We start from the raw sequence: 14,778 nt of genomic DNA on the forward strand, positions 1-14,778 counted from the left end.
ATCTGACTTTGCTGTGAATATCAATTGTTCTATCCGTTAATTATTCCTTGTTTTGTACAGATTGGAAAATAGATGCACCCCGCCTCTCTCTACTCTGGTTTGGTTTGGTTGGGTTTTTGTGCTTAATTAGAACTGGATCTAGTTAGTTTTCTAATTAGGTCAGTTTAAAGTTATATTTTTAGTTTTTCTCTGGTAAAATTTTAGTTTAGCATAAAAAACTTTATAGTTGGATTTTGTAGTTGGAAGTTGCATATGGTATAGGTCAGGGGTACTTAAATAATTGTACCAATTATATAGTATTGAATGAATTTAAGTTTCTGTTGGGATATTAGTATTGAATGAATTTAAGTTTATGTTGGGATATTAGTATTGAAGATTGCTTCAATTTATCTTTCTTCTATATTTAAGTTTCTCATTTAAGTTTCTGTTGTGTAAAATTTCCAAAGATATAACATGTTTCGTCATCAGTCAAACCAATTAATTGTCCATATATGTTGTCCATACAAAGCCCGTTGGTTGTCCAATGGACAGCCATTAGTTGTCCATCTATTTTTGTCTGAACAGGGCCAGTTTGAACATGGGGTATGTAATGATCCAAGTTGGATGGACTGAACATGGTCAAAAGTTCCTCCCTCAAGTTCGGGCCGGTTATGAACTGGGCATTTATCATTCAAATTACGATACGGGTCGGTTATGGACTGAAACCCGCTCATTAGCAGCCCTAATTAGTATACCTGACTGAGTATAATGAGATTTGAGCCATCAGTTATAACTTAAAACACAAATCTTAAAACGACCCTTATACCTACAATAGGCAGCAAAGCAAATTCCCATTGGTGGTTTGGCCCGAATTGGCCGGCTGGGAGCTAATTGTAATTGTATTTGTATAGAGCACAATATCGGAGAGGATACAGACCCACCCGCTTTTTCCTCTCGAAACAGAAACAGAAACAGAGAGAGCAGCTTGAGCTTGAAGTGGAAGAGCAAGCAGCCATGGATGGCGATGGCGAAGTGTGTAAAATGGAAGGAGAGACTAGGAGACGAAGAAAGGGAAAAGAAAGAGCAGAGAACCAAGAGGAGAGAAATCAACAACAGAAAAACTATTTATTTTCTGGAAGACGAGTAGGAAGAACACCACTTCAACCCCTTTCTACCTTCTTCTCCGAATTCTAGCAATTCTTCTCTTCCCAAAACCCAAATCAGGTTACCATTCTACCCAAACCAACCAATACTTATGGTTTATAAAATAGCCCTCGGAAAAGGTTGAAATTGTATATTTTGCTATTTCATACTAATTGGTGTCAATTTGATTAAGAAAAGGACAGAGGTGTCAATAGCTAGGTGGATAGAAGAAATTGGGATGGGGGAAGTGATAGAGAAGAAAGGTAGCCTGTGGGGCACTACTGGTGTAATTCGCAATAGCAAGCTCTATTGTCATTATTGAAGAAGTTGGGTAAGTGTTACTATTCCTAACAATTTTTTCTCTTTTTGTTTTATTTTTTACACTTTAGAAATACTGCTCTGCACGTTAATAGACATTGTTTGTGCCGGTAAAGGTCTAATACTGGTGACTGGGACAGTACAATAATACATAGACCTAAAATTCTGTGGTAATCCGCAATCTTATTATCTATGATCTTTTGCATGATCAATTATTACAGGTTTTTGGCTCAAATAGGAGCACTAGTGCTCCTTGATGAAGGAGATAATAATATAATGGATCTGAAGGATATTTTTAGAAAGTGTGCCAACAAGCGGTATGGCTGCACCTGGGATTCTTTTGAGGCTTATCGGTATGGTACCCTTTTTATGAGATGAGGATTTATGCTTTAAATGTATTCTGTTCCACACTGGTACTAGAATTCTGATTAAGATCCTTGGTTCATTGAATCGAGCCAAGTTGAGAACTAAATAAATCAAGAATGTACAAATGTGCAATAGCTGTTTTAATTACTAGATTAAGCTCCAATGAAATATTATAATTCTATCCTGAATATGATATAACTCTGAATTAATATGATATAACTCTGAATTAATATGATTACCTGATACTTTCTCAACATGTGTATGTTACCTGATACTTTCTCAACAATATGAAACCATAATTAGAAGCCTCAAGCGTAATATGTTTATTGCTTAAATTTTATTTGTCATTTCTCGACTGTCTAAAACTAGACATTGTGAAACAAGCCAACTATCTGCAAGCATTATAGAATTGTATTTGGATTAAGTTTCTGTGATTCCATTATCTGGCTCGGATATCTACTTTATTTCTGCTAAATTAACATCATATCACAATTGGATCCAATTTAGGGTTCTAATTTTTTTGTTTGATGATTTTAACCTACGAGAAATTACAATATATAAACTTTTATCGTCTTACAACCCATACAGAGACAATTTTTTTTTTTTTTTTTGTAATTTTAACACTTTCAGGCACCTGAAATCATTGGGGTATGTAGTCGGGAGACATGACCAGCCTTGGAGCTTAAAACTTGATAAAGTAAACTCTAATTCATATCTCACTGCTGATACAGATCCAGATTTGATAGCAGGTCAGGTAGAGGAATTACATATAGGTGCAGCTAATCTGATTTTTGACATTCATCGACCAAATAGCAGGTTTAAGAAAACCGATCCAGGGGTTCCCAGCTTCGTCATTTGTCTTGTTGGGTAATTAATTTATACATCTATTTGATTTTGACTCAATTATTTTTTTAATCAGTTTGGTCCATGGAGCCACCTTGTTATAGTGCTTGGTCATTTATATCTTATACAAGCTTACGCAAGCTGTAATGTACTGTACAGTAGAATTAGGTATCTATGTTGTTATACAGTTGGAATTTGTTTCAGTATATGGTTAGTATATAGCAAAATAAGCAACCTCTCTTTCTATCTCCACACTTGGTTCTATTTTAAGATTTGGGTGTTTTGAGCCTATTTGATGAGTTGTGTTAATTTAGTGACTGACATTGATATGATTTGTTATTGAACTCATATTTTCTAGGGATAGGCCCCCAAGTAGAAAAGAAATAGAGGATCTGGAGAGGAGATGCAAATCAGTTCCTCTTAAATTTTGTCATGTTAATCACGACAATGTCAGCTTCTTTTCCTTGTCCAAAGTTTCTCTTCCGGTCTTGCCTTGACTTGTATTCCTTTTTCATCTTTTCAGTAGGAAAATGAGGTGATAGTACTTGTGTTGTATTTTAAAAGCAAGAATAGAAACCTCACAAAGAGCCATATCGTCTCTGATACCCAACCACTACTTGATAATTTACCAGTGTTCATCAAACTTTGAGATCCATGCATGTATGGATATCAAGGCAGACAAATGGCTTGAATTTTGTCAGATTGCACTCAATTATCTAGTGGATGTGGATTCTTTATGCAGGGATCTCAAGGCAGATGAATGACTGAATTTTTCATCTAGTGGTAAATTATCTGACGAATGGGGACTCAGTTGTGAAGCTCTACTTTTGCTTTCTATTTATTTATGTGTTTGGGAAGCTGAAATATACATATATTGCTGTTGTTTTGATAAAGTAATACTAAATTAAACTGCCCGGTTGGGAGAATTTGTGAATACTGCTACGGAAATTTTTTTAAATAATATAAAATTCTATTAAAATTTAGCTGCATGATAACATTTAATACTTTTGAATGGGTATAATATATGATACGATGGCAAAAACCTAAAATTTCAGTTTTGCACTCCGGCTGCTATCAAAATCTTCACGAATTAATTCCTGTGCAAAGAAGAGACGAGATGTCTTCGGCTGTTTCAAAACGTGGATAGGTTCCAAGTGGTGGGGAAGTGAAGAAAGGGTTGTCAGGACAAGGTTTAGATAATAATCTCTCTTAATTGGGAAGTATAAAAACTTCATAGTATCAAAACTGTTGGTAAACTGTCTTCTTAAGAAGCATTCGTCTTCGCCAACCAACTGTTATTTCAGTTTTGTTTCAATAGGGAGCTGCATCTCTGGTCTCTGGAATAAGCATCTCATAGTATCATAGAAGACCCGTAATACATATCTGAGGCGATGCAGATTGCTTTAGGTGAGTTGTCCAATGTGTCAAACATTATCAAATATCATAGAACCATAATGCATAGCAGCAATAATGAATATACACTAAGAATCACCCAAAAAAAAAAAATTCAACTTTCTACAGTGCTTCATTTTGAATCTTGACCTTGTTTAATTAAGCTCTGATGAAGAAGAAATAAACTATAGTTTAAAGAACAGTTTGTGCCTTCTTTTGTGTTGAGACATGAGAAAATCAAAACGAGGCAACAAGCCATATAAAAGGAACTGAAGCTCCTCAAGAGAAAAAAAAAAATCTTAAAAAGACAAGCACCAATAATTAAGTGCATAATTACAGCGGCATTAAAGGCACAATTCACCAATTACAATTATCAGCTAATAAAATAAACCTACAGTTACAACATTTTACTAAACGCATGGCATCATAACTTGCAATTGTTTTATTTCAAATAGCCATGATTACAAGGTTTGGGGCATGAGAGACATGAATACTGGTGCGGGATTTCTGTGCACTGGTACTGGAATCGGCTATCTTCGTCCTCTTGAAGGAATCTTGGATATCATCAGAGTTTATAATTCTCTTGATATGATGACCCACACTTTCATTTGATTTGTAATTTGTTACTTTTCTCTTCTTTAGAAGGCACTCAGTTCCTAACCTGATTTTTCTCTTTAGAAAGAGGCTAACATCTGCATTAGAACCAAAAACCATCAATTACAAACACTTCTATCAACATCAACGTCAAGGTTTGCAATACTATTGCTATTGACCAGTCAGGTCCATGCCCATACCATACTATTGTGTTGAATTTTGATCCAGTTCATAACTCAGGCTTAATTAAACCTTACTATAATATTGAAACTATGCAGTCAAAGATTGGCACATGCACCGACCGTAACCAATCATGTCTTGCATCTATACCAGCACCTGACAAGCATCAAATTTGACTAACAAAGTTACAGAGAGTAAAATATATGCCCATGACAAATCAGGTAACTGACCTGTTAGGCCCACATACTTCCCCTACTTACCCTGTACAACAATGGCATCTTGTATTTCACTCCCACATGGGAGTCTCCTCTGTGCAAAAAAATCCAACAGAGGACCCCACGAAAGTCCAGGCGACACATAGTGGGGCCCAATGCGGCTCACATAGTACCCATTGAGGCGCATTGTATTTGTGTCAAGCCCAAGCATCCTTCCAACTAAGCCTGATGGTGCAGTTGGGAGGTGAAGCACCGCAAAAGCCAACAGAAGAGTCAAGGCGGAGGTAAATTGGGACATGAGAAGTGCTCGCTGGTTTCATCACAGAGAGAGAGAGAGAGAAAGAGTGGACATAGTTAGAGAAAGTTCTATACTTTAACCTAAAAAACCATGTAATATCTCGTGTATAGAATCATTGCATGGAATACACCTTTGCAAATTAAGTGCTATACAGCTGAAATTAGAGATATGACTCAAAACCATAATAGAAAACAAGGATAAGTTTGATGTTCTTTTCTCCCTTTTGTTTCTCTTTCTGGCTTTCTTGGAATGTGCTTCCTTATCAAAGCACCATAACAAACATTGGAGAGTTTAGTTAGAATAAATACAGAATTTAGATGCTAATCATTACAGATAGAGTATTATTTGAAACTAAAAAGATTGTTTGCAGTTCTTGACCCAATTTCTAGGTTGGCCCAATCAGATCATCTTTATTGGGCTAGGTCAGGAACTCAGGGTTGAGTCCAATGCAATTTATTTAAAGCAAATCAACGAAAAATGACCCCTTTGTTATTGTTAAAAAGTACACATTGCTTCATGAAGATCATGGATTCTGCCGGTACAGATCATGGATTCTGCCGGTACTGGTATCAAACAAGCACCACATTGACTCGTGAAGTAATAATAAAACTGATAACTAATGATAGAATAAAATTAAGTAATTATCATTAGTAATTTATTCTATCATTAGTAATTACTAATGACACATAGACAACTTAATAAAATACCCACTTTATTTTAGTAATTTTTTGTAATAAACAAAAAATTATTACTAATGATAGACAACCTTGTTCTATATAAAATTAGTAATTATCATTAGTAATTTTCTATATAAAATTACTAATTAATTTCTATAAAATAATTTATATAGAAAATTACTAATTTTTTGTAAATTTATTCTATCATTAGTTATCAGTAATTACAATAATTTATTCTATCATTAGTAATTTTACAAATAATTTATTCTATCATTAACCAAGTTAACAAGCTAGCTCTGTAAATAAGCACAAACCTGTCAATGGGACCCGCACCCAGGTAATGATGTGGTCCCTCGCCCCTCTTTTCTTTTAACTGCTGGAGCTTGTACAGGCATCCGCATCACCACCTTTAAATCTTCTTTTCAGTGCATCGAGTCCGTTATCAAAGGCGATGTTGCGGGCCAGTCATCCATTACTGTTCAATTTACCTCTAACACTTGGAACACAACAGCAATATACAACAGGTACTAACTTAGTAACTTACTGACGATAAAATGCCCACTTTTTAACTCTAAAGAGACCGGAGCGTTGTTTTGTATCCAAACCAAGTTCATGAACTATATTTTATCGGAAAAAAGAATAAGAGGTCAATGTTTTACATGAACTTGGTTTAATACACCTACGTACATCGATATATGGGACCGGCTGCGTGCTTTCCTAGTACACCGAGCCTAGCATATATGAAATGTTTTAGAAAGCGATGATGAAAATGAATTTGTATATTGATATCTGTTCTATTACATTGGCTGTACATATATAGGTTGTTTGTGAATATAGCCGTTATACAATTTCCTAATATGATGGATTCTGGATGTTGCCTAATTACAAGGATTTAATTAGCTAGGTACCTAATTTAGCTCTAGCAACTGTAATTTGGATGCTAGCTGACCTATTTCCTAAACCGGCCTATGATGATCTTCTGCCTGATATCCTATTTCTCAACAGTATATTATTAGGAGAAGAAGTGGCGACGCACCAGTGATTCACTCTCCGCCTCTCATGGCCCTGCAATTTGTTACCTAAGGAGAGAAAAACCCTATTTAAATAGTATTCAAATGAGCGATACACCGAGGCATTACATACACAAGAAATAAGAGAAGCAAAGGAAAGAGAAGAAGGAAAAAGAAAAGGAAGAGAGAAAAGATGTCGTGGCAATCATACGTCGATGATCATCTCATGTGCGAGATCGATGGTCAGCATCTCACTGCAGCAGCGATCCTCGGCCAGGATGGCTCTGTCTGGGCCCAAAGCACCGCCTTCCCTCAGGTATTCACCATCCATGCATCACCTTTCCTTCTCTTTTAGATTGGGTGACGATTGGAAGTTTGTTCCGCTCCATCCGACCTTTCTGTGTAGAAATGTGGATCCAATATAACTGGATCGATGATGATCTGATCGACTGATGCTGTGATTTTTGGAATAAATTTGATAACTTCAGAAACCTATTTTTAAGTATTTGGTCGAGATATTAATGCACTCCATAAAGCATATCGCTGCTTTAATTTTTATATCAAGTGAAACTTGTGAAGATAGACACTTTTTTATTTATTTCAAATCGACCTCTTAGAATAAAATTCTCGTTCCGACTTACATGTCTCCACAGTATATTACCCACTGAATTTTTTTCACTTTAAAGTACTTCAAAAAGTTGCTTATTGCCTTGAATATGTGGGTAACATATATAGACATAATCCTCAAAAAATTCACTAAAGTATTACCGTAGGTTCCCTCGTTCTATCATTTTGAAAGAGTATTAAAACAGAGCTAGAATGATCATCAAAAAATATTTTGCTGAGATATGTATACAAGATACACATTATATGTAAAGCCTTTTGGAGATGATTAACCATGGTAATGGTATTCTAACGTGCAGTTTAAACCAGAGGAGATAGCAGCTATAGTGAAGGACTTTGATGAACCTGGGTCACTTGCACCAACTGGGTTGTTTCTCGGTGGGGCCAAGTACATGGTCATCCAGGGGGAGCCCGGTGCAGTTATTCGTGGAAAGAAGGTACTTCATTTGGTTTTCAATTTTGAAAAATTACATCATCTACAAACTACAATGCCGTTAAGGTCTCAAAGTGACATGTGAACCCCTTCAAAGTATGGAATTCTTTCCTTGCAAAAAACAAAAAAAATGATCTTCTTTTCGTGCATACACCGAAGTGATACTGTTTTTCTAATCAATAGTACTCAACTTGAGTTTAGAGAATAATTTCCAATTTTTCATTGTACTCAGGCTTATTTTATTTTATCTAATTCAATTATTGGTTTCGGTTTTAGGGATCTGGTGGTGTGTGCGTGAAAAAGACGAACCAAGCCCTGATTATGGGTGTTTATGAAGAGCCGATGACACCTGGGCAATGCAACATGGTTGTGGAGAGGCTTGGCGACTACCTCTACGAGCAGGACCTCTAAAAGTATTATTTTTCCAAATAAAAAGAAAATTTCTTCGACCGCCTTTATAGCTTTGACAGGGGGTTGTCATATCTTTACTTTTATTTCTTTTTTTGTTGTTGCATTTTTGAGCAAGTTTTACGAGAACAACACCAATTAGTTGTGTGTTTTGACAAGTTCTCAGTTGTAATTGCATATTAACTGTCCTCTTCTTTCATTGAATATTATATATGTTGATGCTTCTGCATTAATTGTCATATATAGTGTTGATATATAAGCAATATCTAAACAGCCTAACTATATTTTTCAGTACTTGGAGATGTCCTTGTTCCCAGTCAATTCAGTTTCATATCTTAATATTGGCCCAATTAATTAAAAATATTCAGACAACTAATTTGCTTGAGAGTTTGCATTTGTGCTGTTGTATGTTGTTGCACTGCAATGCTGAGTTTTTTTTTTTTTAAGAAAAATAAGGATCATGCCCCTATTTAGTTATATTATGGTAAAGAAGTTACAAGGGTTTTGTAACTACAATGGCAAAGAAAGAAGTTCAAAACATTTGAGCTAAAGAGGAAATAAAATAAAAGATTCGAAAAACAAAATTAAATTAAAATTAAATCTTCATTGTGCTCTAATGTTATACCCTGGCCTTGGATCGTTGTCTTCATTTTCTTCATCGTCTTCCAGTATTTTGTCTTGATATATCTCGCCATGCTATATTTCCATTGCTCCTCTACTCAGTCCAACAGATCTTGTATTCGGTTAGTAGAGTCTCTAAATATTCTTGCACATCTTTCTCTCCATATCACGAATTGGGATTGGGATGTTACCAATATAGCTCGCTTCATGAAGAGTCTACTATTGCCGATATAGCATCCACATTGTTGTACTGTGATGTTGTAGACATTCTAATGTCCATTATGGCAGCCAAGCTTCTATAAAGGTCTCTTCTAGGCAATACTGAGTTGGTCTTCCAAAGTAGGGCCATGCAGGAAAAAAAATTACCTTATAACAAAATTAATCTTATTATATCATTAGTAATTTTTTATTTGTACAAAAAATAATTATCTCTAGTAATTGTCATTAGAACAAGTTAGCTCTGTAAATCAGTCTTCTATTATCTCTAGTAATTTTTTGTAATAAACAAAAAAAAATTTGTACAAAATTACTAGAGATAATAATTATCATTGATAGGTTTGTGTTTATTTACAGAGCTAACTTGTTAACTTGGTTAATGATACAAAAAATTATTGTAAAATTACTAATGATAAAATAAATTAGTAATTATCATTACTAGAAAATTTTCTACTGATAGAGCTAACTTGTTCTATCATTACTAATGATAACTTGTTCTATCATTAGTAATTTTATATAGAAAATTACTAATGATAATCATAATAACTTGTTCTATCATTAGTAATTTTTTGTTTATTACAAAAAATTAGTAATTTTACAATTTAATCAATAGAAAATTTATTCTATCATTAGTAATTTTTTATTTTACCATATTCCAATTCCTTTAGCTTCCTTAGCCTTTACCCACGGATTAAGACAACCGAACATCGGTTCCTTAGCGCTCCTTAAGCTCTTAATCCTTCACTCTTAATCCTTTGTTGCCGAACGACCCCGTAGGGTAGGTCCGACACAGTAACAAACTAGGTTAAGGGCAGATCTAGAAACTGTTAGTGTTGTGATCTAGAAGCCAATCATAGGATGATTGTATTCTAAGTTTTGTTCATGTAATTGGATAATTTGTTTATCATTTTGTTCCTTAAGTATTTCATTACATATAGATCATTCAGGTTGAGGACTTGGAATTGTAGAACTCTATACATGAGTTAATGAATACTCTAAAGTGTCCCTAGACTTGGTAATTAACAAGGAACATTAATTACTGGCATAAGATTAGCACTTAGATTAGATGATGATTATGTTCTGCAAATCATATGACAAGGAGTTGTCAATCTAATTAAATGGATACCTGATGGAGATCAGGGAATTGGACGTAATCAAAATAAAACATTTAATATGGATTATGTTTGTGTCATTAATATTTTATTTATATCTTGAATTCTAAAATATGAGATGATTGTTTCTCTCACATGAGAATACGCATTCATGGGAATTCTAAGGTATGAGATGATTGTATCTGGAATCATTGGAGTATGTAGTCGGGAGACATGGCCAGCCTTGGAGCTTAAAATTTGATAAAGTAAACTCTAATTCATATCTCACAGCTAATACAGATCAAGATTTGATAGCAGGTCGGGTAGAGGAATTGCATATAGGTGCAGCTAATCTGATTTTTGACATTCATCGACCAAATAGCAGGTTTAAGAAAACCGATCCAGGGGTTCCCAGCTTCGTCATTTGTCTTGTTGGGTAATTAATTTATACATCTATTTGATTTTGACTCTCAATTATTTTTTTAATCAGTTTGGTAAATGGTCATATCTGAGGCGATGCAGATTGCTTTAGGTGAGTTGTCCAATGTACCAAACATTATCAAATATCATACAAGGCCCATAATGCATAGCAGCAATAATGAATATAAATATACACTAAGAATCACAAAAAAATTAATTATCCTTTCTACAGTGCTTCATTTTGAATCTAAACCTTGTTTAATTAAGCTCTGATGAAGAAGAAATAAACTATAGCTTAAAGATCAGTTTGTGCCTTCTTTTGTGTTGAGAGATGAGAAAATCAAACGAAGCAACAAGCCATATAAAAGGAACTGAAGCTCCTCAAGAGAAAAAAAAAAAAAAAAAAAATCTTTAAAAGACAAGCACCGACAATTAAGTGCATAATTACAGCGGCTAAAAGGCACAATTCACCAATTACAATTATTAGCTAATAAAATAAACCTACAGTTACAGCATTTTACTAAACGCATGGCATCATAACTTGCAATTGTTTTATTTCAAATTGCCATGATTACAAGGTTTGGGGCATGAGAGACATGAATACTGGTGCGGGATTTCACTGGTACTGGAATCGGCTATCTTCGTCCTCTTGAAGGAATCTTGGATATCATCAGAATTTATAATTCTCTTGATATGATGACCCACACTTTCATTTGATTTGTAATTTATTTCATTTGATTTCTGTGCACTGGTACTGGAATCGGCTATCTTCGTCCTCTTGAAGGAATCTTGGATATCATCAGAATTTATAATTCTCTTGATATGATGACCCACACTTTCATTTGATTTGTAATTTGTTACTTTTCTCTTCTTTAGAAGGCACTCAGTTCCTAACCTGATTTTTCTCTTTAGAAAGAGGCTAACATCTGCATTAGAACCAAAAACCATCAATTACAAACACTTCTATCAACATCAAGGTTTGCAATACAATTGCTATTGACCAGTCAGGTCCATGCCCATACCATAGTATTGTGTTGAATTTTGATCCCTTTCATAACTGAGGCTTAATTAAACCTTACTATAATATTGAATCTATGCAGTCAAAGATTGGCACATGCACCGTAACCAATCATGTCTAGCATCTATACCAGCACCTGACAAGCATCAAATTTGACTAACAAAGTTACAGAGAGTAAAAAAGATGCCCATGACAAGTCAGGTAACTGACCTGTTAGGCCCACATACTTCCCCTACTTACCCTGTACAACAATGGCATCTTGTATTTCACTCCCACATGGGAGTCTCCTCTGTGCAAAAAAATCCAACAGAGGACCCCATGAAAGTCCAGGTGACACATAGTGGGGCCCAATGCGGCTCACATAGTACCCATTGAGGCGCATTGTATTTGGGTCAAGCCCAAGCATCCTTCCAACTAAGCTGAGGTCAACAGAAGATGAGAGGGAGATGGTGATGGTGCAGTTGGGAGGTGAAGCACCGCAAAAGCCAACAGAAGAGTCAAGGCAGAGGTAAATTGGGACATGAGAAGTGCTCGCTGGTTGCATCACACAGAGAGAGAGAGAGAAAGAGTGGACATAGTTAGAGAAGGTTCTATATTTTAACCTATAAAACCATGTAATATCTCATGTATAGAATCATTGCATGGAATACACACTTGCAAATTAAGTGCTATACAGCTGAAATTTAGAGATATGACTCAAAACTATAATAGAAAACAAGGAGAAGTTTGATGTTCTTTTTTCCCTTTTGTTTCTCTTTCTGGCTTTCTTGGAATGTGCTTCCTTATCAAAGCACCATAACAAACATTGGAGAGTTTAGTTAGAATAAATACAGAATTTAGATGCTAATCACTACAAATAGAGTATTATTTCAAACTAAAAAGATTGTTTGCTGTTCTTGACCCAATTTCTAGGTTGGCCCGATCAGATCATCTTTATCGGGCTGGGTCAGGAACTCAGGGTTGAGTCCAACGCTATTTATTTAAAGCAAATCAACGAAAAATGACCCCTTTGTTATTGTTAAAAAGTACACATTGCTTCATTTCATAATTCGAATAATTCTGGTGTGCATTAAAAGTTTCAAACTTTAAGGTACATGCTGTCTTATGGTCTTAGCATAAATCCTAAATCATAGTTGTTCATTTCTAAAGGGTAGAAAAGCCATTTCCAATAACAGTATCAAATTGAGTATCTTTTATACAAGGATATTAGTATCACAAAATCATTACTTAGTCTATTTTTAATATAAAATGCTTGATCTCTGATTAATCCGCATATATATTAAGTAGACAGATGAAAATACCCTTGTCCAGAAAACAGAAGGAAAATTGTTATATCTCTCATGTTTATATTTTAGTCATGGGATATATGCTTAAGACTGAGGATGTACTTAACTTGAATGTACGCTAGAATCACCCTTATAATTTTTATAATATTGAAGGCATCCATAACCCTCTCCAAAGTTTGCTACAACCTTCTAACATTGCCAAAAGAAGTACTTACGTTCTATGATAACCTAAAGTTACTGTTTAACTGAACATGTCTCGCCATAACTGATAACTCGTTAACTTTTATTTCAATTTCCATGTTGTATACTGTCAAGCACATTATACTCTGGTTGTGAACCTTGAGACTTGAGAAAGATGCATACCAGTATGGGATTTCTGTGTACCAGTATTAAAATCTGCTATCTTGACCTTTTTAAAGGTAACTGAAGCATCATCAGAGTTTAGACTTCTTTTGGTAGGAGCATTTTCGTTTGATTTGTAATTTTCTTCTAGCTTTCTCTTCTTAAGAGGGCTCTCAACTTCTAACTGGAATTCTAGACTTCTCTTGGTAGAAAGAGTCGCACTTTTATTTGGTTTGCAATTTATTTCTGCCTTTCTCTTCTTAAGAGGGCACTCAGTTTCTGAATAGAACTTTCTTTTCAGAAAAGGGTTCCCGTCTGCATTAAAACCAAAAAATAAATTTCAAAAACCCTCATTAACCGTTAGATCATGGTTGTACTAAATATTTAACAATTCATCAAGCATTGCAAACCTTTGTGGCTGTATTGGTATAGTACCATTCAGGTCATTGCTGGTACTGTACAATTTATTTTATTTGCATAAATGAGGTTAATAAGGACTTAATATAATCGTCAAATATGGACAGTCCTTGAAGTACCACTACAGTACAGATCATGCATTCTGCCGGTACTGGTATCAAACAAGCAACACAATGACTCATGAAGTAATAATAAAACTGAAGTATAGTCATAAAGTGCTCATATCAGGTAACTGACCAGTGGAGCCCATATGTTTTCCCTGAACAACAATGGCATCTCCTACGCCACCCCCACAGGGAAGTCCCCTCTGTGCAAAGAAATCCAACAGTTGGCCCCACAAAATACCAGGCGACACGTGTCTGGGCCCAGAGCGGCTGACATAGTAGCCGTTGAGGCGCACAGTGGTCGGGTCAAGGCGGAGCACACGGCCCACTAAACCGAGGTCCACCCCAGTGGAGAGAGGGACGGTGATGGCTGAGGTGGAAGGCGGAGAGCTGACCAAGTGAATAGCGGAGTCGCGGCGGAGGTGGATGGTGATGTCAGAGAAGGGGGTCTCTGGTTGCATGAAGAGAGAGTGTGAGAGAGGCCGGGGAGGTTCTGGAAACTGGCGGGGGTTTGAAAGAAGGAACAGGAAATAAAAACAAGTGACAGGTACAAACACAATATTACAACTAAAACCCTGTAAAATCATCAAATATTACAACAATTTAGACTGTATCCGAATTCGTTTTAAAATTTTGAATGCAAATACGGATGGATCCGAATAGAATTATAAATCAACTATCAAACATGAGAGCATCAATTATTCATTTTACAGTGACATATTTATATCATATTTTTATAAGTTATTTTTTCAATTTTAAAGTTTAAATAGTTGATGATTTCTA

The 14,778-nt window shown here is 35.4% G+C and overlaps 2 protein-coding genes, 1 long non-coding RNA gene and 1 pseudogene across 4 annotated transcripts; 2 read left to right on the plus strand and 2 right to left on the minus strand.

Moving 5' to 3' along the window:
• The first annotated feature begins 1,324 nt into the window (after nt 1-1,324).
• Nucleotides 1,325-3,513, plus strand: LOC144569698 (uncharacterized; annotated as a pseudogene). Its single transcript, XR_013516136.1, has 4 exons — nt 1,325-1,453; nt 1,662-1,793; nt 2,437-2,673; nt 3,008-3,513. The product of XR_013516136.1 is annotated as an uncharacterized LOC144569698 (transcript).
• A 788-nt stretch (nt 3,514-4,301) lies between these two features.
• Nucleotides 4,302-5,242, minus strand: LOC144569699 (uncharacterized). Its single transcript, XR_013516137.1, has 2 exons — nt 5,046-5,242; nt 4,302-4,733 (listed from the first exon to the last, which is right to left on the minus strand). It is a non-coding gene; the product is annotated as an uncharacterized LOC144569699 (long non-coding RNA).
• A 1,812-nt stretch (nt 5,243-7,054) lies between these two features.
• LOC144569469 (profilin) lies at nt 7,055-8,713 on the plus strand. Its single transcript, XM_078319836.1, has 3 exons — nt 7,055-7,331; nt 7,939-8,076; nt 8,349-8,713. Exons 1-3 carry the CDS (start codon nt 7,209-7,211, stop codon nt 8,481-8,483), a joined length of 396 nt encoding a protein of 131 aa, XP_078175962.1. The 5' UTR covers nt 7,055-7,208; the 3' UTR covers nt 8,484-8,713.
• A 2,388-nt stretch (nt 8,714-11,101) lies between these two features.
• On the minus strand, nt 11,102-14,509 carry LOC144569697 (amino acid-ligase). The gene is made up of 4 exons (XM_078320151.1): nt 14,129-14,509; nt 13,496-13,789; nt 12,087-12,380; nt 11,102-11,754 (listed from the first exon to the last, which is right to left on the minus strand). Exons 1-4 carry the CDS (start codon nt 14,454-14,456, stop codon nt 11,381-11,383), a joined length of 1,290 nt encoding a protein of 429 aa, XP_078176277.1. The 5' UTR covers nt 14,457-14,509; the 3' UTR covers nt 11,102-11,380.
• Nucleotides 14,510-14,778: the final 269 nt, after the last annotated feature.

This window comes from Carex rostrata, chromosome 18 (assembly GCF_964058835.1).
Source record: "Carex rostrata chromosome 18, lpCarRost1.2, whole genome shotgun sequence".
NCBI classification, from domain to species: domain Eukaryota; kingdom Viridiplantae; phylum Streptophyta; class Magnoliopsida; order Poales; family Cyperaceae; genus Carex; species Carex rostrata.

Bases quoted from the DNA above. Each gene is read 5' to 3' on its own strand.
- LOC144569469 (XM_078319836.1), top strand. From the start codon at position 7,209: ATGTCGTGGCAATCATACGTCGATGATCATCTCATGTGCGAGATCGAT. The intron at 7,332-7,938 runs GTATTCACCATC...TCTAACGTGCAG, and splicing joins AAAGCACCGCCTTCCCTCAG to TTTAAACCAGAGGAGATAGC. The intron at 8,077-8,348 runs GTACTTCATTTG...TTTCGGTTTTAG, and splicing joins CAGTTATTCGTGGAAAGAAG to GGATCTGGTGGTGTGTGCGT.
- LOC144569697 (XM_078320151.1), bottom strand. From the start codon at position 14,456: ATGCAACCAGAGACCCCCTTCTCTGACATCACCATCCACCTCCGCCGC. The intron at 13,790-14,128 runs GTCAGTTACCTG...GTTTTAATGCAG, and splicing joins AAAACATATGGGCTCCACTG to ACGGGAACCCTTTTCTGAAA. The intron at 12,381-13,495 runs GTATGCATCTTT...TGATGCAACCAG, and splicing joins TACACAGAAATCCCATACTG to CGAGCACTTCTCATGTCCCA.